Source organism: Sporothrix schenckii (assembly GCF_000961545.1).
Source record: "Sporothrix schenckii 1099-18 chromosome Unknown Cont49, whole genome shotgun sequence".
Classification (NCBI taxonomy): domain Eukaryota; kingdom Fungi; phylum Ascomycota; class Sordariomycetes; order Ophiostomatales; family Ophiostomataceae; genus Sporothrix; species Sporothrix schenckii.
This window is the reverse complement of record NW_015971150.1, coordinates 3,049,969-3,073,508: the sequence shown is the minus strand read 5'-3', so window position 1 is coordinate 3,073,508 and position 23,540 is coordinate 3,049,969. Positions and strand designations below refer to the sequence as shown.

Below are 23,540 nucleotides of genomic sequence, written 5' to 3'. Positions count from 1 at the left end.
ACAGTCTCCGAGATTACGGATGCGGCTCTTGTGGCGCCGCACTCGATGGCTCGATGACAATCTGCGGCAGTTGCCGCAGGCGCAGGCTGGGCAGCTGTGGGAGGACGCTGCTGTTGCGGGACACGCGGCGGTTGGCGCTGTCGTCGCTGCCATGGCTGCTGCTGCGGGCCGTGCTCTCGGGCGACGGAACCACTGTCGACGACGCCTGACCACGGTCCGCTGCAGACGACTCGGCGGCCAGATCCGCCGCGTGTGCAGACACCCGCCGGTTCCTCATCTCTGTGGGACCCGGACCCGGACCGGGGTAGTCGGGCGGCGGCTCTGGGTACGGGCTCTCGGCGCGGGACTGCGCCGGCGTCAGGTCGTTGAGCGACACCTCGTCGTAGCTCGGTGGCGACTGTGGCGGCGCGCCGGTGGGTTGCTGACTGCTGTCGTTTGCATCGGCAAGGCCGGCCGCTTCGGACGCATCAATCAGCTCGGGGCTCGATCCTGCCCGGTCACGCGGGCCGGTCGAGCTCGCTCTCGACCGCGTCGTCCCTGTTGTCAGCGTCTGCTGCAGGTGCAGCGCGGATGGTTGCTCATCGCTGCTGCGCGTCGTGACAAGGGTCAACAGCGAGCTGCCGCTGCGGCCGCGCTCGTGCATGGAGGCCCGAGGGAAGTTCTCTGCCGCGGCAGACGGGGACTGGGCCGACGTGGTGCCTACACTGGCCATGTCACTAAGCAAGCCAACGCGTTCGCTCTCCGAGCTGTTCGCCCGAATGCGTGTACCGTCATGACGGGCCACACCCAGGTCGGCGTAGCTGACACTACTAACGGCACGCACTCGGGTCTCCTTTGCCCGCGTGTGGTCCTCCCGCAGGTTCTCAATCTCTTGCGTGTTGTTCAACGATGCCGCACGCGCCTGCTCTCGGATCTCCTGCAGCGCGGCCTGGTCGTTTTGTGCACGAGCCTCGCGCCGGGCAACCCGGCGAGCTTCGCGTTCGTCAATCTGGCGTCGACGGGCGACGCGGATCTGGTACAGGGCGTCCATCTCATTTTCCCGCAATACCTCCTCATCCTCGATTGTGGGCATCTCAATCACGACATCGATGCCGTCCCGCTCGCCTTCGCGGCCGAGCACCGACTCGTTCTCCAGCGGCTTCGGGCGGTACGGCGGCAACGTCATCACAGAGCGTACACTTGTATTTCGGTCAACTGTGGAGGCATTGTTGCTAGTCGCCGAGGCGGCATTTGTCGTTTCGGAGGTCGCGGGGCCATCTGCTGCTTCGCTGTGGTCATTGTCGTCGCGCCCTGATCGCGAGTACTTTGCCGTTCGTCGTTTGCGCCACCGAGAAAAGAGAAGCCAGGAAAAGCCTGCGACGACCAAAGCACCGACAATGCCGGCAATGATCTAGCTTTTGTGTTAGCCACTATAATGATACAGATCACGTATTGCGAGCGTTTGAAATTGTTCGCGTTGCTCTCGAGCCGCCGCCGCCGCCACCACAACTCTCCCCAAAACGTTTCTACTTACAATCGCAGGTTTGCGATTTGGGGTATGATTTGAATCATCTCGAAAGTGGAGCGTTGCCCCAACGCGAACGTCGTGTCGTATGCGCATCGTGGGAGAAAATTGGGAAGTTGGGGCAGCGCGGTGAGTTGGACACGCTGGTCACGACAGTCGGACTGATTGAACAAGTCGAATCCGTGGGACACGAGAGAGGATACAAGTAAAAGTCGACAACGGTGTTGGGTGCCGCTCGAGAGCGGTTAATGCATGGCGCAACGAGGCCGAGGTGGTCGAAATCGACAACGCAGTCTCGTTCCTCGTGCTGTCGCTGTGGGTTGCGTCAAGATTGAAATCCGCTTGTTTCGTCCCTCTTTGGTCGCCTGAAACTTTGCTGTTTGGTTGCTCTCCTGTGACGCTACTATTGACGATTCGATGTCGCTACAACTGCCAAGTGAAATCGAGGATGCAAAAGAACGTAAATTGGACGAGAGCGAGACAAAATGGGTGAGAAGAATCTTTCGAGAGATGTTTGTCGTCGTCAGCAGTGAGCCGTTGGGAATTCCTCGGAAGCGAGCGGCGAGTGCAGCGTGGGCAAACGAGAGCAGGTTGCTGGGGTGTAAGGATCAGCACCGCAAACCGGATTGATGAGGCGAAACGAAGGGGCTGGGAGGAGGGACGGGAAAGGTGGTGGTGCGGAGCGTGTGCGAGGGAAAGAAATCCGAGATGGGAGCTGTCACGAACGACAAACCGAAGATGCTGGAGAGAAAGGGAGAGGGATGGAAACAGCAAAAGGAGGAAGGCATAAAACGCAGGCGGAAGGAAAGAGGAAAATAAAGCGACGGCAGGTGAGATCCAGACACGAAGTCGACGAAGGGAAGGAATGGGTGTTGTCCGACAGGGGGCCAGGAGGAAGGAGAGTTGCGACAGAGAAGGCAGGTACAGCGGGGCCTACTCGTCGGCCTGGACCAAACTGGGCCTGGGCTGGAAAGAGTGACGGGTCGAGGTGAGATGCAGAACAAGTCTGGCAAGTGCGAGCGGCTGAAGACCAGGGACTTCCTGCCAAATGGAGACAGAACACCACGTCTCTGACGATGCAAAGGTCCGTTTCTCAGCCGACTTTCACCATTTCCCTGCGCGTAGGCGCGTGCTGGTAACATGCTCGAACGACGGAAACAAAAAGCACGCGAAATGGACCATTGACCAGGACCGTTCAGACGCAAAGTACACCAGAGTAGGCTACGATGTACGATGGAAGAACTGGGGCAGGGCGGGAGCTACTAGGGCTGTTTTACGGTAAACTAGGCCGCTTTGGGAATCTCATTGGCGATTATTGCGTGTTCAACGGTGGAGAGTTGGCGGGCGTTCCTTCCCTCAACGGCTTCAATTGTCTCTGATTGCTGGCGCTACAGTAGGGCGGCCATTCAAGCGGTGGCCGGTCGGGCGGGCCAGGCCAGGGCAAGCGCGGTAATTAGCTGGTGCTTGACTTTTGCAGTTGGTTGTTGGTCGCAGGTCACACCTGCATTTAATTGTTTCGGGCGCCTGACAGCTTGGCAATACATGCGGTACAGTCGTGCCTTCCGAGGTCCTCAAATAAAGGTCGTATAGGAAGAGCATCGGTCAGGAAAACGGAAGGGACGAAGGTGAAAACAACGGCCTCGAAAGTGCTGTTGATTGCTACACCGTGGCGCTCTGCCAGTGCCGGCAAAAAGCGCAAAAAAGCAACCCCTGGCAGCCAGCCTCGAAAGGCTCCATATGTTGTACTGTAATTGTGACGTGACCACTAAACTGGTAACTACTCCGTGAAGTTGCAACCACTGACGGAGGCAGAGAGCAATGGGGCTGGGCAAAGGCTGTGCAGCGATTTTCTGGCAGCCACCGCCACAGGACCGCGACAATGGGGGAGGAAACGAACTACGTACGGCAGAGTTTCCACGCGCGGGGGCTTTGTCCTTATGTACGATGTATGTGAACCTGCAGAAGGAGCGACAAGTATCTTTACAGAGTGGCAGCGGTAAAATCAAAGTACCGGCGAAAACGCTTGCGAGGTCAACAGTTGACAATTCGAGATTTTGCTACGCAGTTCTGTTCCCGTGTACTTCTCCTGAGTCTCTGATACATGGCAAACGATCTTTCGCGGCACCGGTCTTAACTCAGCCTGGGGTCGCAGGGGGCGATATTCGTGTCTGCGCCTTATTACGAGAGCACACGCAGTAATTCGTATGACGGTGCAGATCTGAGCGGCAGCCAGGCGAGACTGGCAGCCAAACTCGATAAGACAACAAGAAGTAAATTGGCGAGGAGAAGGACGAAAAAGGAAACGAGCACTGGGGCAAGGGCGTCTCACGGTCAACCAGCCGTCAGCGGTGGAACTTTTCGTCAGACCTGCGCAGACTGGCAACGTCTCTGCGACTCTGCGCGCAATGCTGGCAGGATTACGGACTTTGAGCAGTTACCAACCGGTCAGCACTAGGAGCCAGAGCCATACCGAATGCAACCAATGATGGCGGCCAGAAAACAGAAAAGAGTGAGCTAGGCAAATCTGGCTGTCGGGCTGCGATGTTCCTCGAGATTCAGAGGCATACTTTGTTGCCACCGTTACCTCGCTGTAGAGAGAACTGAAAGATGTACCCCAAACGCTTTTTGTGAGAGGACCTCCAAAGAAGACAAAAAGCAAAACTGTGAGAACTCCCCGGTTAGACGATTTCGTCTCACAGACCTCGACACGTCATCTGTATGGGTCCGAATGCATGCTTGAACTCTTGCGTCTTTGCTTCCAGTCTCAAAATAAAGATCACAGCGACAGAAACGTACAAAACACGGAAAGAACCAAGACACTAACATAATGGCCAACCAAACACAACATTCACGTTTCCCCACCGGCTCACCTCACCTCACCCAAACCGCTTCTCAAACTTCTTGAGCATCCCCGTCATGCCCTTTTCTATCCGGCCCGCCGTCTCCTCCAGCTTGCCCCGTGGATCCTGTTTGGGCGTATGCGACACGGCCTCGCCGTGCGTCGGCCGGTACATTTGTTGGTGAATGGAAAAGTCGGTTGTGCCGGCGGCGCTACCACCCGCCTTGCCGTAATTGTAGTTGCTGAAACCGGCCTCGGACGGTGCCTGGTAGAGAGCCGCCGGGGTGCCTGCACTGGCAGCACCACCACCCACACCAGCAGTGGTGGTCGAGGGCGGTGGAGCGGTAGCCGTCGTGGGCGGCGGTGAAAAGGCAGGGAAGCTGGCGGCCGGGTTGAAGGGCGAGGGCGAGGTGACTGGCAGAGTGGCCGCGCGCACGAGACCGGGATGCTGTGCCTGCTGTTGCTGCGGCTGCTGCTGCTGCTGTGGAACGCCTGCGGGCGTAGGGGCTGTGCTGGTGTAGGCAGGCGGGGCAGGGAATGACGGCGCACCAGGCGACGCGTGCAGCGACGGCGGGGGGATTCCGGGGCTCAGAGGACCCAGGCCAGCGGGAACTACCAGGCCAGGGCTAAACGGCGTGGCGGCGTCTTGGTAGAGTCTCTGCTGCAGGGGGTTTTGGGCCACGACGTCATCAGGCGGCGGCGTCTTCTCGCGTGGCCGAATGGTCTCTGGGGCGGCGGGTGCCGCCGGATTGTAGGCAAAGGCAGCGGGCGCCGGCTGCTGCTGCTGCCGCTGCGGAGGCGATGTTGAGCCTCCTCTTTCGTCCGACGCAGCAGATGTGGGCGGTCCCGCAAACGAGAGCTCGGCAGCCGGGACCGGCCCGCTCCGTGGGGCGGGTGTACTACCTGCGGGGCCACCATTAATGGCTACGGTCTCGAGCTTCTGCACGACATGGGCAAGGCCATTGTTGCCGCCCGGTCCACTGACGGGGCCGGCACTGTTGTTGCCGTTGGTGTCGCTCGTCGGCGCTGGGTAGTGCTTCGGCTGCGGCGGGGGTGGGGGCGCCGGGACGGCCGGCTCGTCCCGAATGTCGACTTGGTTTGTCGGCAGCAGCCGGCGAACGCCATTGACAAATTTGAGAGCGTCGAGGTGCGTCCAAAAGTAAATGTCCACGGCGTGCAGTTGGTAGTGGTAGATGTTCTGGTTGGAGGGGTCGTACGTGGGCAGGTGCCACTCGTCTTGGTTGGGCGGTGCAGCGATGACGACGAGTGACACCATGCAGCTGTGTTTGTACGAGTAGGTGACGGCGGTGGCGTCGAGGAAGCCGTCAAACGCATCCTGTCGCTCAGTGCCTGGGTGGTTGGCAATCTCGATGCGCGCGCGGCCCTCCTGCGCGTTCTCAAAGAGATAGACGTACGAGCCCTTGTTAAAGCGGTGGTGCGGCGGGTCGTCGGTCTCGGGGCCGTAAAAGTAGTGTATGTCTCCAAAGCTGCATGCGTGAGCGACCTTCGAGCGGGTTAAGAGCGGGGGGCGGATGAGGAGCGGGAAGGGAAATGGGAGAAACTTACAGCGTCGCGACGTTCTCTTCACCCGGTCGCGTCGCCATTGTTGCGGTCGTGGGCGAGGGCGAAAGCAGACAGGAAATGAGGTATATAGAAGGGTAATTGGTGGAAGAAGAATGAGCAGACAAAGGAAGGTTTAAAGGAGAGGAAGAAGAGAGCGGCGAGACGGAAGAACAAAAAAAAGTGTGACGATATGACGGGACCTGTTCCCCTCTTCCTCCAATCTCTGTGTCTCCTCTTCCTTCTCTTCCGTTCTTGTACCACCCCTGGTCGCGGCCCACAGACGAGATAACCGCAGTGCATACTTCTGTACAGTTCGCTTGCCAACGGCCGACTAAGGAGAAACGACCGTGAACTCACGTCACAGCCAACAGCAAATCTGGCGCGGCACTTGGCGCAGGCCACCTTGGGCTGTTTACAACGCTGCCGATCACACCATGGAATGGCCAACACTGGGAACAGCCGTCACCTGCTTTTCAACGCTGTGATGAGATGTGATTTGCTGGACTGTCAGGGCGGCCAGTGACAATTGAGTGCAGTCCTGTCCCGAATGGGCAACTCGGCGCTTACAAGACACGGGACGGGCCAATGGTGAGCAGTGCTTGAGGGGAAAAGTGGGTATGAAGTCCGAGTGAAGATCAAAGGTAGGAGCTCCTGCTGGGGCGGAGCTCCATCGACGAAGGAGTGTTAAGGAATGAATTGTACGACATCTGGCCTGGGCTCTTCCTAAGATGCAACGCGCTGTTCATTGTCGACGTTCATACTGAGAAATACGAGAATGTGCCCTATATATGGCATCCACAACAAAGCTAGGCATCCAATCGACAAGGTGTATGAACCAATCTCTATACAGTAGTGAATACTACACAATCTTTGATGTTTATACATAAAGTATCCTCTTTCAACGCTCCGTCATACGCGACACGAACGCTTAGCCATATCTGTTCATCACCTACCTAGCAGTATGTGTCGTATCTGCTCGATGCTATACAAATCGTTCACCCGCCTTGCATAGTCTCCCTCGAATGCCCATCCATCACTTCCTCCTTTGGGACCCAGCTTCTCACCCTCCGGCTTGCAGGAATCGGAATCGAAATCGATAATGACATAACAGGTCGCGGGGAGAAGTAGAATATGGGATCCTGGGTTGTCTCGACAAAGACATGACCTCGTTCGCAAATCTCCATTGTATTGCAAGACGTGACGGCCGAAAGAACGTTAAAGCGCAAGTTCCTCCAGATCGTCAAATACAAAAAAAAAATAGTATGCAAAAAATTGAAAGAAAGTAAAAAGGCAAGATGAGAACATTTCGATCGTGACGCCGGATTCAGAGTTCGTACCTGACGCCATTCTGATCACATTGCGGTTCTGTGCCTGGCCGATCGTTTGGCGGGAAGAGCGAGCTAAAAAGAACGACCCACTTTAAGCGTGCTTACCAAATACTGGCCAATCAGGTGATGGACCCGCTTAATTGCTAGTCGGACAGTTCCAGGTCAAAAACTTCATAGCAGCAAAAAGTCCTGATGTGTGGAATATTCCGTTGACGGTCAACCCACGACGGCACGACGAAACGACGACACGACACGACCCGGCGCACACCACGCCCCGCGCCACGACGAGTGAACTGGCCGCTTACTCTACTGTACGCATGCGACCGCCCTCCACCCATCGTCTGGCCCTCACTAACCGCGGCAGATTGTCTCGTGATCATTGAATCAGTTGATCCGATCGACGACGAAAACGCCGGCAGCGACGACAGCTACGGCGCCCTGACCACTGCTGGTCGACACCTTTTCTCCCGTACAACGTTCATATCCCACCGCCACAATGGGTATCCTCCACATCGCCCACACCTGCTCGCATCTGCAGAACGCGTCCCGCGCCCGGCTCGGCCTGACGTCCATTGCCAACAACAAGTACAACCTGCGGTTCGTGCTGGCACTGCACCGCGCAGGATTCCTGTCGTCCGTCACACGCGCAGGGCCCACGCCGCCAGACCCGGCCGCGATCCTGACCGGCACACACGTGGAAGAGGTGGTGACGTCGGCCAACGTTGCGTCGCGGCGGCTGTGGCTGGGGCTCAAGTACTGGAACAACGAGCCGGTGCTGCAGAAGCTCAAGCTGTACTCAAAGCCATCGCGGCTGGTGTGGATGTCGCTGGAGGACCTGGAAACGGTGACGCGCGGGTTCCCCAAGGGCATGGTCAAGGGCCTCTCGTTGGGCGAGTGTTTGTTTGTGAGCACAGACCGGGGCATCCTGGAGGTGCGCGAGGCGCTCGAAAAAAAGGTCGGCGGCCAGGTTCTGTGCGTTGTATCATAAGGAGGCGACCGAAACGGGACCAGGCGAGGACCAACAGAAAAGCGTCACAAGCGGACAAGGAACAAACATCGGCTGCAACTCGCAGGGCAGGAGATGGAGGACATGCAGCCACCAACAGGCACTGGACGGTCGTCAAATCTGTTACATCCTGTTCCGCCGCCTCTTGCCAGCTCGGCCGCACATGGTGTACACATAATGTAAGATAGCAAATGCAAATACCCATTCATCTATCCGGCGAGATCAACGCCTTGTTCGTGTCTTTGTCAACGGCACACCACATCTGGTATTTCGGCATCTGCCCGAGGCATGAACGCAAATTTGATCATATCTTGTGTTGTCCGGCCATCGCAGACATATACGGAGAGTGCAGCATGTGTGTCCAGGCAATCGTGGATTATTCAATCGTGGATTATTAAGGAATATGAGGAGGAAAATTAGCTGAGAATCAGGTGAATCGGCGAGTCGTTGGTGGAAACCCGCTAAATGGCTAGCCCTTACCCAATTAGGAAAGTTTGGTCGAGCCGCAACACATCGCATCGCGCACCTTCCCGCGCACAACATATCCTCTTCGTACTTGCTAATATGACCAAACGCTGCAAGGGCCTCCCTATTTCCCTATTGCGTTCCACCAAACCGACGTCCTTTGGTTTGTCCTTGCTTCTCTCCATCCGACGTCACGGCCAACGATGCCAAATCAATCCACACAGAAGAGGCATAGTGTGTGAGGAGGCGGTTCCGTTGCCATCTGTTGTTACAAAGCAGATGACGGCATGAACCAGAGGCGATGCCTGGTGTGACCAGGTGAAGCTCTCAAGTGCAAAAGTATAAAGGTAACGACGCCCTCTCTCGACGAAGCACTCTCTGTTGGACATCCGTCTCCATCTCCATCCATCACCCGCTCCTACATTGGCTTTCAGAGCACACAAAAACAGCACGCCCCGCCCCATTGGAACCATCCAATTGCTATCCACGCCCACCATATCCACCATGTCCATCCCCTCCACCCACCAGGCGTTTGTTGAGGCCGACGGCGTCAAGGTCTTCTACCGCTTTGCCAACCCGGCGGGCGTGGCCGCAGACGACGTGGCGGCCGGCCAGGATGCACCGACCATTGTGCTGCTCCACGGCTTTCCCTCGTCGTCCTTCATGTTCCGCCACCTGATCCCGCTGCTTGCCCAGCGCGGCTACCGCGTCATCGCCCCCGACCTGCCGTCCTTTGGCTTCACCGAGGTGCCGGCCGCGCGCAACTACGAGTACACGTTTGCGAGCCTGGCCACCACGTTTGGCGCGTTTGTCGAGGCGCTGCAGCTGGCGGCCGACAATCGCCAGTTTGCCGCCTACATATTTGACTACGGCGCGCCGACGCTGTTCCGCTTCGCGCTGAACGAGAAGGCCGCGGGCCGGAAAAAGGCCATTGGCGCCGTCATCACGCAGAACGGCAACGCCTACACCGAAGGGTTGGGCAGTGACTTCTGGGCGCCGATCAAGGCCTACTGGCAGTCCGGCCCGACCAAGGACGCGGACCCTGCGACGCGCGCCGCCCTCGGCGAGGCTGCGCTCGCGCTGCCGTTTACGCGCTTCCAGTACGTCGAGGGCGCGCCCAACGGCGGCCGCGACGTGCCGCCCGAGACGTACCACCTCGACCAGGCGCTGCTGGAGCGGCCGGGCATCAAGGACCACCAGCTGGACCTGTTCTACGACTACCAGACCAACGTGGCCTTGTATCCGAAGATCCAGGAATTGCTGCGGGTGGCGGATACGCCCGTGTTAGCGCTCTGGGGCCAGAACGACCCGTGCTTCATTGCGCCAGGTGCCGAGGCGTTTCGCCGCGACGTGAAGCGGTTCGAGCTGCAGTGGCTCAAGACGGGCCACTTTGCTCTTGAGACGAATGAGCCGGTCGCCGCCGAGGCAATTGACAACTTCTTGAAGAAGTACAAGGTGTTTTGAGAGGAGGGACGTGACAAAATGCAAGGGCTGAGTGGTGTTCAGGGCAGTTGCAAACTATGGACAGTTTACAGTCTAGTACAGACTAGGTAATTTACCATGCCATTGCTTTACCATTTGTTTGCCGTCTTGCAAGCTAGAAGGTGCATTTCATCGCGTAGATTTGCAAGACATACGGCAGTGCATATGCGCATGTCAGATCCCCGATGCCCCGTTCGCCGTCCATTCAGTTCTCCGGGGTATTGCACTGGTGGTTTGCAAAGGGCCGTTTGTAAAGGCGGATATTTTCCGATGGAGTCTGCTGCAGACAGGATGAAACGTCCCAACAATGGATGATTGCATGGTCGCCGACGTTTGATGCAGCTAGGGTAGGGAAATATGTAAGAGTATGCTCTATGCTCCCTGGTGCGATTCGAGGGTTTGTTTCGACGTAACGGTTCAGGGCCCTAAAAAGAATGGAGCCCGAAATTCAAAACCTATTATCCAAGGAACTCCACAGTCCACCTCATGCACCTGAGTTGGGAGGTCGCCGAACATTGACTTGTGAGGGCCCCAATACGAACGTCTTACTCCGCACAACTCGGCAAAAGCAAAAACGCCAGCGAGATTCCGGCATCGCATGGTTTTTGTCGTCGTTTATGCACCATTTGTATCGTTAATTGCCTCTTATCAAAAGAAGAAACCAGCATTAGCAGCCCCTGTATGGCGCTAGAATGATACCATTTTGGCCGGTTCTGCAAAGCAAGGAGCAGAGGAAGCCCGATGCTGCGCAGCAGATACTTCAAACGGGCCGGCTTTGTACTTCGTATACTTCGTAGGTACAGCACCTAGCACATGTCCTTATGCGTGTTCTCTGTATTGCTTCGTAACTTCGCATTGGAGACAGGGGGAGGGCAGATCGGGATTAGTCCGGTGCAGCTTTGTGTAAATTGCCTGCCGATACTCTCCTCTTCGCCCACCACAACAGTTTCTCCACGCACACGAACGGAGTATATATATCCAGCTGTCCTTCCATCTTCACACGCCAGACTGACAGGAGGGTGTCATATACACGACGGAAAGGCCCAACCCGGCAATCCTCTCTTCTTTTTCGCGACCCGATGAGACAGCACACAGACGCAGAAGTCGGTTCACTTCATTTTATATGGATGTCCCAAAACGACATGTGATACATGTAAAGGAGAGTGTACCCGGTACTCCATGAAGTGGGTCAAGAAGCCCTCAGCGCAGAAAAATGTAACGACGAGAACAAGAAATCGACATACATCGACGCACGAAACGCTCCGAATCATATCCCAGATATGATGACACATAATACGGCGCACGCCGAAAGCAAACGTTAAGCCCAACCGAACCCATCTCCATCTCGCTCCACTCATTGCGTTGCCACGGGCAGCAGCGTCTCAAACTCGCTCATGATGCCTTCGTCGGTGTTGAGGCTGTTGATCATCTCCTCCTGCGTGAAACCGACCCAGAAGGCCGGGTTGATCTGCTGCGCCTTCTTGGCTCGGTAGATCTCCTGAGCAACACCCTTGACCTGCCCACTTGCCGTATTCGCCGCCTTCCAGACGTCGCTGAGCTTGTTAAGCGCGCCAATGTTCAGACGGATTTGGTCCCGCAGGTCCTCCTCGTCCTGGATGTAGTACAGCGCCCACTTGCTGAGGTGGACAATCGACGACAACGTGATGACACACGTAAAGAAATGCGTGTGCGACAGCAGCGGTACGGCCTGCGTAACCATCTTGCTAATCTCACAGGCAGCCGTGATGGTGTGGCGCGTGTGCGTGTTGAAGGCATCGCCGCTGGGCACGTGGCTGTGCGGTGCGCACGACGTAACGCTGCGCGTGGGCGACGAGTCCAGCTGCGAATGCGGCTGGTGCAACATGATTGAGCAACTGGGAAAAGCAACACGTCAGATCAGCAATGTGCACAATACGACGACGAGGGAATCAGAAGCAGAAGCAGAAGCAAAAATCCATCCAACTTACGCATGGGTGATGAAGTGGGCCTGGAACATCATCTCGTCCAGTTGACAGTGCTTGTTGAGGTCGTCCCGCTTGCTGGCAGGCAGGTGCATCCGCCAGTTGGACAGCATCGCCTCGATCTTCTCGAGATTCTCGTCCATAGGGAACAGGATCGGCGGGCACCGCATCATGCGACCGAGGATCCGCGCCGCAGCAATGCGGTACGTAAACGACGAGAACTCGCGGTCTTCGCCGCTGAACAAGCGATCATCAAAGTCTTCAATGTAGGCCAGTGGCGTCGGAATGTTGCCAGACAGGTACTGCTGTTCCTCGCACGGAAGCGCGACTTGCGCGGGAACGTCAAACAGCGCGAAATTGGTCACCCGATGCACACCGGCCACCATGCCGTCGACGACAAAAAGATCCCACCACGTGCGCCGCCAGCTCTCTTCGAAAATGGGGTTGCCGCGTCCGTTGGCCACGGCAAATCCACGCTCATGCAGGCCAATGTCCAGCGCAATCCGCTCGACGTCGCTGAGGATCTCACGCGCCTGCTCCTGTTCGCAGCTACCATCCAGCCCGACCACCAACATGATCATCGCCTGCACCAAGAAGCCGTCCTTGGGACACGACGGAAGGTAGATTAATTGCTTGGCTTCGTCAAAGAACATGGCCCGCGCCGGACCGGCGTTGATGTACAGGGAGCCGATGTACCGCATGGCGGCGATGAGGTGGCCGATGTTGGACGAGCTGTCCCTGGCAAGCGATAACATAACATCCTTGGGCAGCGCAAACGGGTGGCCGCCGTAAAAGTAGTGGTAAAAGGCGTCGAAGCAGCGGTCCTCAATTGGCGCGACAGGTGCCAAGTGACCTCCGGTAAGGACCACGTTGCCGTTGGCGCCGTATCCGTTCCCGTAAAGACTCAGCTGTTGGGACACAGACCCTGCCGGCGTAGAAGACAGAGATGCAGATGTTCCGGCTACCGTCCCGGAATACGTGACTGTGCCGGGGGGGAGCGTACCGATGGCATTGGCGGTGGTGTATCCTGACGTGGCAGGTCCGATTCCAGTGGATTGTGCAAATGCGGCTGACACAGTGGCCAAGTCCTGGGGTGCGGCTGTGTGTGGTGCTGCACCGAGAAGCATGGGGCAGCTGTCCGGGGCAGACGAAGCCATGCTTGTACCCAGCAGTGAGCCCGGTGGCGGCGATGACGACCTCATCCGCTTGTTGGACTTCCGTGGCCCTTTGTAGCCTCGGCGCGAGGCAATGTAGACACACTCCATCTCGGCCATCTTGCAGCGGGAGCAAGGGACCTGTCCGTCGCACTTCAGGTGCTTGCTGCGCTACAGTACAGAATTGAATGTTAGCTGGCGAAAAACGTTGGCCCTTGTTTCATCGTCCCTATCTCCTTTGCATCTTCCTTTTTTGTAGAACAACTTACGCATCCTAAACAGGCTGTCGGCACGGCTGTGAAAGGCTGCCCGATGGGCGAGCGGTTCTCCTGGCTCGTGTTCTGCGACGTGTCGCTCGGGCTCGTGTTAGAAGCATTGGCGTTGCCATCGTCGTAGGCGGAGAGTGTCAGCGTTGTCGTATTGGTGGTAGTCCCGGAACTGGCCAAGGATGTCGGCGGTGGCGGAGGTTGCTGCTGGCTCTGGAACGCTTGCTGCTGGAACGGTTGCGCCGAAAGCGTCTGTGTCTGGATGGGCGGTGGCGCCTGAAGGGCCTGCGCTTGAAGCGGCTGCGAATGGAGAGGCTGGGCCGGATGGGATTGCATCTGGTGCCCTTGCGACACCGGGAGAGGTTGAGAGAGCGACTGGTGCTGTTGGTGTTGTTGATGTTGTTGCGGTGGCTGGTTTGGAAGATGATGCGGCTGCGTGAGACCGCCTGGGACGCTGAGCGTGCCAGGAGCACCAGGTGGTACACTGGTCAGCAGTCCGTTCATCAGAGGTGCGCCAGATGCCATCATGACCGATGCGTCATACGGATGGGAGTCCATCGCGGAGCTTGTGGCAGTGCTGATTGCGACGGCGTTGTTGTCGTCGGCAGTTGTCCAGTGTGTCTCCATCAATGAGCTGGTGTCCAATTGCGGAGAGCAATCCCTTCAAGCGATTTCTGCGGGACGTGGCCTAGGACCTTTGGCGAATCAAAGTGGGAGAAATGTGTGAGATAACAGGGCGTAAGGCGAAGATCGAGAAGTGGGCAGCGGAAACACATGTGCGTCGTCGTGAGTTTGTGAAGGGAAGCAGTCTGCATTGGTGATCTAATCAGGTCGCCGCTCCATGTCTCCCTTGCTGCAAAACTCCAGTCGATAGCGATGGCAAGGCGTAGCAAATACCGAGAGGGAAGTTTGGTGTTATTTTTTTGTTTTGCAAAAAAGAAAAGAGAGCCAGATGACACAAAAAAAAGAAGGAAGAAGGAAGACAAGAGAACAAAACGACAAGCGCAAGTAGCCCAAAGTAGAATTTAGTCCAAAAGAGTGCGAAAGCAATGGTCTCTGGTTTCCGTCGATGGCGAAAGCACACAGAAGCTCACAACTACGGTGCAGTGGTCTCATTGCAGCGCTTGTGCTCAGTCCCTTACGCCATCCATGGACTTGGGCATTTGGCGAACAATTTCCGTCGTTTTCGCAGCACACAACAGTGGGCGTGCCGGGGAGGGGATGCAACCACACGGACTTGTTGGGGAAAGATGTGGTCGCCAGTGACAAGGATGTGCGACGCAGTGATTGCACGGTGAACGATAGCTACCCAGCATGAAAGGCAGAGTTTTCCTATGCAGCGACTCTTGACTGTCTCGTACCACATACGACAAACGACGTACAGGCTGGCGCATCTTGTTAGACTTTGGCTCTTTGTGGGAGGCTTTTTGGACTAGGGAATGGCGGATGTTGGTGTGGCGATTACTTGACGGCGTGCTACACCGATCTCATTTTGTATGGAGTATTATTTGCCATGGATTAACGGAAGCCACCCGTCAATCGTGTCGATCAGAGGCAGGGGCGGACAACCAGTGGCTATTCGCTATTTCAGAGAACCGAGATGGGAGTGGAAATTGCGACACTGGTAGGGACTGATGTGTCTGGCGATTTCTTGATTATCATATGTTTTCGTCAGCAAAGAGCTCTTCTGCGATGTTGGGGATCCCTGCCTCACGGATGATGGCACAAGCTAGTGGCAGACACGAATCGGGGCACCGCGTGTCTCGGAGCCACATTGCTAGCTACTTGTGCCTATGTGCAAGCTAGGGTATTGCAGAACAAACTTGCAAAGCGCACCGTAAAGTGTAATACGTCGTAACCGGGGGAAATAAGGGAGGTGGGACAAGAATGCTGGTTCGAATTGCCTGAATGTCAAATCTATCGACATGTCGAACAAGCGTCGAGATGTTTTCGAGAAGCTCACACAACAAGTTGTTGAAACATGTTGCTGTTAACATTCGCTGCGTTTCTTTTGCTCGTGTCCAATGCCCGTTTGGCGGTGTAACACTCGACTGCCATTCAGAGTCGGCTAGTGCACACTGGTTGATAATCAATGTCTGCAATTTGCTGTTGGCCGCTGGCAAGATATTGGCACCAACTTACCTACTGCAATCAACAAGACGATCAACGCACTGATTCCGGTTCAAATGCGCTTTCCACGCCAATGTCAGACTGCCATGTCGCCATGGCCCGTGCATATACGGAGGAGTCGTGTTGCCCAACTTCCACTACCACATGCACGCTCCTGTTCTTGTCCCCCCACCCTGTATGGCCAATTAGGCATTTTTCCTCGAAAGCACTTTTTAGTGTCGGCTGGTCGACTGCATCTTGGATACCATATTGGCCTGCATGATGAAACCAGTCTGCGATGTGGTTTGGCTGTTGTTGTTTTATGTCCTCTTTACTCCGTTCTCTCGAAAATATTCTCCATGATTCTAGCTTCATCCGTTGCTTGCACTTGGGAATCACTTTCAATTGCCATTCGTCGATGATGTGCATGGTCCGAAGTGCAGACGAGTGGGTACAGCAGGAGTTCTCGTCGTGGAAATCAGAGCAATGGATTATCTGCAGTGCATTTCGCTAGGTTGCCTTTAGCGGTGCTCGATGCCCCTCAAGGAACGCTCATTGGCACTCTCCACTGTTCCTGCGGCGTAACGAGGGGCGAGTGTCCGCCGACGCGATGATTCGAAAGACGATGGCGTGGCATAGCCGTTGCAGAAAGGTGGAGAGGATGGAGGCTAGATCCGGGCTAGCGACACATCTCGTCTCACTGAACGCAACGTCAGGACCGGCTTCGTCTCCCGAAAGCTCATGGTGTGCTGCCCAGGCCTGCATGTTGTATCTTACAGTATTTCGTATGTCGAGCCGCAGAAAGAAGGACAAGAGGGACTAGGCAATGGCTCCACACGATGAGAGCCCCTTCTTGCGGAAAGTCTTCTCTTTCACCACCTGCACAGCGAGATGTGCGTAGACACAGGAACTCGATCTCATATTGAACCACTTTTGATGTCAGTAAGCAAGGGTCTGAGAACTGCGAGTTCTAGTGATGGAGACCTAACAAAACAGAATTTGTACCTGGACCCCAGTATGTTCAGCCCATGGTTCCAAAAGTCAAAGCGATGTGGTCTCGGCGAAGGGCAGACCTCGAAAAAAACGGTTGACAAAATTCCCCTCGCCGTGTGGGGGGAAATGAGAAGCTGCACATAAGTCTGGCTGCATCGTGCAAAGTTTCATTTCAGCTCGACAGGGGTGGATGCAATGCGAGATTCCAACGGGCGGCGCCCTCCACCAAGATTGGCACACTGCGAGAATGAGGGAACGGGTTGGTAAGCTGCCGTCTTGGGCTAAAATACATTGTATGTGGGCAGCGACGAAGCGAATGGCGTTTCGTTTCGCTATCAGCTTTTGAGAATCTCCCTTGGCAGGCGATTTGCCAGGAGCGACAGACGACAGCAGTATCATGGCAGATGCGAAAGGCAAGATGGGATAAGACACGCTTATCCGCGTATTCAAGCACCGTCATGCATTTCCTTGTGTGTTGGCTTTGGTTTCCCAGAACAAAGCAGACCCGTTTCACAGTACCCTGTGCAGTAGACCAGTGGGAAACGAGCCGACGAGTCCCACGGGTATGTGGTGGATCTTCGTGTTCCTTGTGTTCCCCCACAATGTCTCGATACCTAGAACAAAGCCATCTCGGTTAGCAAGGTTTCGCTGCCAGACCATCTTCTGCAGCCAACTTGCCTCTGTTCCGCCGCCTGTGCATATTCGTTGTGAACAAACCGGAAAAGAACAACCCTTTTTCCAGATCATGTCTCTCCCAAGTGGTCTCACAACGGCTGGGGCCGTCGAGCCAGTCTTTCGCAACGGTAGCATCTGGGAGGCAGTTATTGCGTGGAATACGGCGGACTCGTGGGTGGTGGCGGACGATAGTCCAATGTGTAAGACTCGCCAAATCTTTCCATGTCGCTCTGCAAGGACAAACAGAGTCGGCCTATCCTGTACTCGTCCATGGCAGGTATTGCCCAAAAATCCGCGACGATCGGATGTAAACGGCGGTGGATGACGGTGAATGTCCAGACAGCCGGGCTTGAGAAGAGATGAAAACCAGACAGACGCAAAAGATGGGGAAGACGAGAAAGACAAGGAAGACAAAAAGGGAGCGCAAAGAGGGAATAACCCCAGAGGGAAGGAACGAGACAGCCAGACGAAACCATTCACATTAACGGAAGGAGCATAAAATGAACGACTGAAGAAACTCTTCAATGGTTTTGCTTGTAGGGAGGGAAGGACCCCTCTACATATTCGCTCCTTCCTCAAGAGACGGTGACTCGTGTCGATGAGACAACTTCTTCTCACTTCAAAATATAGCAACCGTCTTTTACGTTGATTCGCTTCGGTTTGTAATATCTTGTCTCCGATTGTGAATCCTTGTGTGAACTATAAGTACAGAAAAATCAACTCCAACTCGCCCGTACAAAGAGCGAGACCGTTTGCCCGTCATTATCATATCATCATCATAGGTAGTAATCCAGACCAAGACCCAGCGACTCGCACTGCGGCTGTTCGCGGAACTTGGCCTGGCTGCTGGCGGGCCAATCGAGCAGACGCACCGACACGCCCTTGGCCAGGGTCGAGGCGGTCCAGGCACCGCTTGCCTTGACCATGGCGGTCGTGTTGGTGAAGCCGCGGGCCGTGAGAAAGTCGGCGTCCGGATTGGGCGAGTAGGTGCGGGCGAAGGCGGCAAAGCTATCGAGGACGTACTGCGAAAAGGGCTGGTCGCCGTCGTCGCGGAAGGGCAGGCCCATGCGCGCAACGTTTCCAAATACATAGTACAGCTCGCCCGAGTGGCAGCGAAAGTACGGCAGGCTGGGATCACCGAATGGGCGGGCATCGGTGGCGTCGGGTGCGCAGACGTTGGTGCCCGGCCAACCTGTGGTCTGGTACGAGCGGTCAAACTCGTAGTAGTAGGCTGCGTCAAAGATGCCGCTCTGGAGACCTGCATAGACAGTGGCCTCGTCGACGCAGCGGAAAACGGCGTCGGTCGACAGACGCGAGCTCATGTTATACAGGTCGAGCGTGGCGTTGACATTGGTCGTGGGAATGGGGAACAGGTCGGATGAGATGTTCTTGTAGCCTTGGGACGATAGGTACGTCGATTCAGCGCTCGTGGCATCGGCGAGGGACGCCTGCTGGGAAGGAAAGTCAATAAAAGGGGCGCCGTCGTCGCGCATGGTGCCCATCATGAGCTTGTACGGCGCCGTTGTGTTGTTGTCGGTCGTGTTGACTGAGCCGAGCTGCAGTTGGTCCGACAGGATATACGTGCCGTCAACGACAATGAAGCGCGCGACCGCCCTGAGGCCAACGAGCTTTTTCGCAGGTATGGCGCGCAGACAATCGACAATTGCCTCTGCTGTGGAGTTGGCTGTGGTGCTGTTGGCCCCGCCGGTTGTGCAGTTTGCGGCCTTGAGGACGGCGTTGCTCGAGGCGTTCATGACGTTGTCAATGGTGTAGTACTCGGAGTACGAAGTGCCATAGTTGAGACCGCCCAGGTTGCTCATGAGCAGCGCAGCCGCAAATTTGCCGAGGGCCAGCGGCGAGGCCAACATGGCGCGCACGGAGCCGGCCCCAGCGGACTGGCCGAGGATGGTGATGCGTTCCGGATCGCCACCAAAGGCTGCAATGTTGTCACGGACCCAGTCGAGTGCGAGGATCTGGTCCGAGAGGCCGTAGTTGCCGTTGAGTCCACCGTGCTCGCTATCCAGAGCCAGGTAACCGAGCGTCGAGAGGCGGTAGTTGATGGTCACAACGACGACGTCACCGCGCGAGGCGAGGTTGCCGCCATCGTTGGTCGGATCCGAGCCAGTGCCGCCCGTCAGACCGCCACCGTGCATCCAGAACATGACGGGGCGCAACGCTGGGGCTACTCCCGGTGTGGATGCAGACGCAGCCGGCGACGAAAGGGATCCATGCTGAGGGGCCGGCAGGTAGGGAGTGAACACATTCAGGTACAAGCAGTCCTCAGAACCCACGCCACCCGCCTGCGCGCACGCCGAACCGGACTTCGTAGCGTTGACGATGGGCAGCACAGTGTTGTTTGTGGTTGAGGTGCTGTTGAACGCGGCGCTGGTGGTGCGGTTCCAGTATGGCGTGGAGTAGGTGAACCGCACTGGCTGGGGCGCATAGCGGAGGCCAAGGAAGCGGAAGGAGTTGTGATCACGGAGGCCCACGACCTGTGCGACGCCGTTGGCGCCATTGTCAGGACGGTCGACCGAGGCCCGAACAGAGACGGTCCACGCCGGGTCGGTGTTCACAGATGAGCGGTTCGAATAGGGTGCCGACTGCGTGCACAGCGCTGAGAGTGTCACGTTGGTCCTGTCGACGACCTCGCTGCCATTAAAGGCGGCAATGTTGCCGCTGGCGTCGACGGTGCGCCACGAGGCCGGCGCAGCAGAGCTGCTATTGCCGGTAGCATCCTGGGTGGCGCTGATCCAAAAGCGGGAGGTCGGGCCGGCTTGGCTCAAGTACACGAGGTAGTCCAGCAAGGGCTGGATGCTCTTGACGGCGGCAGTTGAGCTGTCTCCGGCACCCCAGAGCTCTTCCCCAAGTGCCTTGCAGTCCGCTTCGGCGCTGGAATAGTTGCGTGGGCTCAGCAACAGTAGGGCAGGCCTAGTTGATGCACTGCCTACAACATCACGATGTCAGTCACACGGCGTTTGCATCTCGTTGTCGGTGGGGGGGAGGGGAGAGGGTGCAGTTTGCGCAGGACACGTTTTCCAACACCGGTTGACGATTGCTTACCAGAAAGGTCGTTGTCAACGAGTAGCGTCACACCAGATGCTGCAGAGATGACAGTATTCTGCGCTCTGTGCGACACCTTGGCGTGCTCGGTCACCGGCACAGCGACGGCAATGGCGACGATGCCGAGAATGACAAAAGCGAGGGCCGTCATTTTTCTTTTCCGCCTTGTCGCGAAATAACGGGAGAGCCGAGATGGGGTTGCCGCCGTCAGTTCTGCTGCTTTTTCACCTGAATCTGTCGATGCCCCCGACGATGCAGGCGGCGACGACGCTGCTGCCATTCTGCTGTCCATTGAGGTGTTTTATATGAATTTCCAAGTGGTCCAACGAATACAGGGCCCAGCCGCTACCTTTGTTCTTCTTCTCTCCCTGTCCTGTCACGTCCCGTCCGTCTCACGCTCGCCTGGGTATTGTAGAAATGACAAAAAATAAATGGACGCACAGCGTCGCTGTACCGCTTAAAATAAACAATGACGGGAGGGAGATAACACAACCACGCAAGGAGAGCGGAATCGCGGCTTGATGGATATCGCGAGGCCAACAGACGAGATTGAAAATCCCCTTACCGGGGGGCCGTTTCGTTTAGCCCATATAAACACGGCACGTAATGAGGCAGTTTGAGTGGATGGAGAGGGAGGGAAAAAGGACGTTGTAAAAGGCAAAGAGACAATCGTCAGGGAACCAGAAAAGGAAGTAAATATCAGAGAAAAGAGAAAAGAAAGAGAACAAGGTCCGACAAGGGGATGGAAGCAACTGTGAGAAGAAAGGCTAGCAAAGCGACTAGGAAGAAGACGAGACGATGAGACGAGTGGAAGACGCCAAACGCAAGCGGTTGATCATAGCTGGACCTCAAACATCCAATATAACCGTATGTGGTCCAGTCTGCTTTATCCAGCTTGCCGGAGAGTTGATGGTCGGCGGCACCCGTGGAATTAATATTCGAAAGCAAGAGATTTTGCCTCCGCGGAGGCAACGACCTGACTTGGACCCTGACGAGTACTCTGTGCGCTGACTGCACTAGCTTGAGGGCTATGACAATGGACAAAACCATCGCGTCGAAACTACAAGAGGGTTGGGTTTGGAAGAAATAACATTTAGTTCTGTGAGGCATGTTGGGATGTGTGGCTTCCCCATGTCGACCGAGGAAAGAGTAATTACGGAGTGCTCCAGACGGGAGGGAAAGGGTAAGAAGGAGCGATCGATGCCAGGAACAGTGTCGTACTGGGGGTCGCTCCTACTCTGTGTGAATCAAATATGTGGCGGCCACGTTTTGACGAAACGTGCGCTCTTTCCCTATTGCAGTTTTGCCTTTTACTCTAAACCGTCCCGCAGCAAGTCCAACCGTATTGCCGTGAAAGGGTTGCAGTTTCCGTTCCTGTGCCTGGGCGGCGCCCCATAGCGGAACGCGACCCGAGCGTTTCGAAACACTGCACGCTCTGCCATGAAAGTCGTAGTCTGTCAAGGTGGGCGCCGCGCAAATGTATAAACCCAGAAGCACTTGGAGACACCCGTGCCCTGACCCTCTTTTGCGTGTGGGAGGCAGCTTGCACATCGACCAGTCTTGGCAGGGCCACAGATCGGACTGGGCCGGTGTTTCCTCTTTTTGGTGCGCTGCATGTCTCAAACGGGAAAGCACTGGCAGATCCGGCGCAAGAGGCAAGAACAAAGTCCGACAGCGGGCAGGTGCACCCGCGAATTGAGGAAGGAACGGACGGCGAGATATGAATTCGCAGTCAATGCAAAAGGAATTCAACTTGAGAGGCCGCTCAAGACAAGCATCGCCGGAGCAAGCAAACTAGGTTCACAGGGCATGGGGCATCGAAACCGACTGCTTGGCAGGGTGCCTGTGCTGGTCGAAGTGCGACTAAAATGCTACGCTATCCTTGCAGTCGGTGGTCGGCATGGGGTCTAGACCTGTCTGGTTTGCTGATCAGTCTGAGGACGTTGGAGTCGCAGGAAATAATCGCAAATACAGAATAAAGCCAGTGAGAGATTTGGCAAATTCTGGTCTTCGAGGAGAAAGAGGATGACAGGCTCGAATATTGGCAGCGTGCAGAACTAGAGCCTTGCATTGGCTACGCAAAGACAACGCAATTGATATCCGGAGCCATTTAGACCGCTTAGAGAAACGAAGCTCGTCAAAGCGCAAGGAGCAGATGCACGAACTTGCCATGTGCTATGACACTGGCTCGAGGCTATGCCCAGACAAAACAACGGACGACAAGCTGTCACAATCCTGGAGGACAACCCAGATGGCGACATATATTGGCAGTTGCTCGTCTTCGGTTCACCTTTGCATAACGGTCTTGGCCCTGCTCGTGGTCTGCCATACATCTTCTTGTCTATTCACATCTCTTCGGTTGCATTCCGTTCTGTCATTCTTCTTTATTTTCCATTATATTTCTAAAAGTATCTCGTATTCAGCTGCTGATGGGAATAGTTTAATTTTCCTGTTGGCAACAACTCAAATAAAGAGGACATACCGAGGACGCCGTGTTACATAACTCCAACGTCGTACTGTCTTCCACTCTAGGTAAATGCCGAGAACTCCGCATTGATTCGCTGGTCATAGCGTAAGTGCTGCAGACACGGACCAAAAAAAGAGAGAAAAAAAAGGCAAATACAAAAAGATACAGAAGTTATGGATCACGAGATGCAAACTACGACGGACTCCATACATAAGGAAATCAACCCCAGGTTTTACGCACAGACACACGGTTCGGATTTGCGCTGTCATAGCATATATCTCCAAATTGTGTATATCATAGCTAAAAAGAGCGAAGGAAAGCAACAAGGTAACTCACTTCGAGGTCCACCCCAGAGGACAATCATCTCGTAGCGCATTTACAACAGCTTATTTCAGTGTAGACGAGCAGGTAGCTCTAGATTCCTTCACTCTTTGACATTTTGACGCATCGACATCCGCCATAACGTGCTTTAGTGCGCTATGGCCATCCTCTGGTATCAAGGATTTATTTTTATTTATTTTTATTTTTTTTTGTACATATGATTTTTTTAATTCGATATGTTTCCTTACTCTTTGTACGATATACACCTTAAATACGGTCCGTGCTGCGTTGACATACCGTCCCTGCCGTGTTGCCGACTTTGCCATGAACTTTCTTCACGTCATTGT

General features: G+C 55.6%; 10 protein-coding genes across 10 annotated transcripts; 4 read left to right on the top strand and 6 right to left on the bottom strand.

Moving 5' to 3' along the window:
• Window positions 1-13: 13 nt before the first annotated feature.
• SPSK_05206 (uncharacterized protein) lies at window positions 14-1,600 on the bottom strand (the record flags this gene model as incomplete). Its single annotated transcript, XM_016731956.1, has 2 exons — window positions 14-1,390; window positions 1,514-1,600. 2 exons carry the CDS (start codon window positions 1,598-1,600, stop codon window positions 14-16), a joined length of 1,464 nt encoding a protein of 487 aa, XP_016583509.1.
• A 952-nt stretch (window positions 1,601-2,552) lies between these two features.
• On the top strand, window positions 2,553-2,786 carry SPSK_05762 (uncharacterized protein; the record flags this gene model as incomplete). Its single annotated transcript, XM_016732497.1, has 1 exon — window positions 2,553-2,786. One exon carries the CDS (start codon window positions 2,553-2,555, stop codon window positions 2,784-2,786), a length of 234 nt encoding a protein of 77 aa, XP_016583508.1.
• Window positions 2,787-4,380: 1,594 nt separating this feature from the next.
• SPSK_05218 (RNA recognition motif-containing protein) lies at window positions 4,381-5,947 on the bottom strand (the record flags this gene model as incomplete). Its single annotated transcript, XM_016731968.1, has 2 exons — window positions 4,381-5,830; window positions 5,910-5,947. The coding sequence occupies 2 exons, from the start codon at window positions 5,945-5,947 to the stop codon at window positions 4,381-4,383; spliced, it is 1,488 nt and encodes a 495-aa protein (XP_016583507.1).
• Window positions 5,948-7,730: 1,783 nt separating this feature from the next.
• On the top strand, window positions 7,731-8,222 carry SPSK_05633 (small subunit ribosomal protein S8; the record flags this gene model as incomplete). The annotated part of the gene is made up of 1 exon (XM_016732375.1): window positions 7,731-8,222. The coding sequence occupies one exon, from the start codon at window positions 7,731-7,733 to the stop codon at window positions 8,220-8,222; it is 492 nt and encodes a 163-aa protein (XP_016583506.1).
• Window positions 8,223-9,209: 987 nt separating this feature from the next.
• SPSK_05450 (hydrolase) lies at window positions 9,210-10,169 on the top strand (the record flags this gene model as incomplete). Its single annotated transcript, XM_016732196.1, has 1 exon — window positions 9,210-10,169. One exon carries the CDS (start codon window positions 9,210-9,212, stop codon window positions 10,167-10,169), a length of 960 nt encoding a protein of 319 aa, XP_016583505.1.
• Window positions 10,170-11,541: 1,372 nt separating this feature from the next.
• SPSK_04949 (c6 zinc finger domain containing protein) lies at window positions 11,542-14,195 on the bottom strand (the record flags this gene model as incomplete). Its single annotated transcript, XM_016731708.1, has 3 exons — window positions 11,542-12,061; window positions 12,155-13,473; window positions 13,572-14,195. The coding sequence occupies 3 exons, from the start codon at window positions 14,193-14,195 to the stop codon at window positions 11,542-11,544; spliced, it is 2,463 nt and encodes an 820-aa protein (XP_016583504.1).
• A 1,536-nt stretch (window positions 14,196-15,731) lies between these two features.
• On the bottom strand, window positions 15,732-16,106 carry SPSK_05688 (uncharacterized protein; the record flags this gene model as incomplete). The annotated part of the gene is made up of 1 exon (XM_016732429.1): window positions 15,732-16,106. The coding sequence occupies one exon, from the start codon at window positions 16,104-16,106 to the stop codon at window positions 15,732-15,734; it is 375 nt and encodes a 124-aa protein (XP_016583503.1).
• Window positions 16,107-16,229: 123 nt separating this feature from the next.
• On the bottom strand, window positions 16,230-16,442 carry SPSK_05775 (uncharacterized protein; the record flags this gene model as incomplete). The annotated part of the gene is made up of 1 exon (XM_016732510.1): window positions 16,230-16,442. The coding sequence occupies one exon, from the start codon at window positions 16,440-16,442 to the stop codon at window positions 16,230-16,232; it is 213 nt and encodes a 70-aa protein (XP_016583502.1).
• A 1,679-nt stretch (window positions 16,443-18,121) lies between these two features.
• On the bottom strand, window positions 18,122-20,697 carry SPSK_04963 (uncharacterized protein; the record flags this gene model as incomplete). The annotated part of the gene is made up of 2 exons (XM_016731721.1): window positions 18,122-20,234; window positions 20,294-20,697. 2 exons carry the CDS (start codon window positions 20,695-20,697, stop codon window positions 18,122-18,124), a joined length of 2,517 nt encoding a protein of 838 aa, XP_016583501.1.
• Window positions 20,698-22,019: 1,322 nt separating this feature from the next.
• Window positions 22,020-22,316, top strand: SPSK_10670 (uncharacterized protein; the record flags this gene model as incomplete). Its single annotated transcript, XM_016736992.1, has 1 exon — window positions 22,020-22,316. The coding sequence occupies one exon, from the start codon at window positions 22,020-22,022 to the stop codon at window positions 22,314-22,316; it is 297 nt and encodes a 98-aa protein (XP_016583500.1).
• Window positions 22,317-23,540: the final 1,224 nt, after the last annotated feature.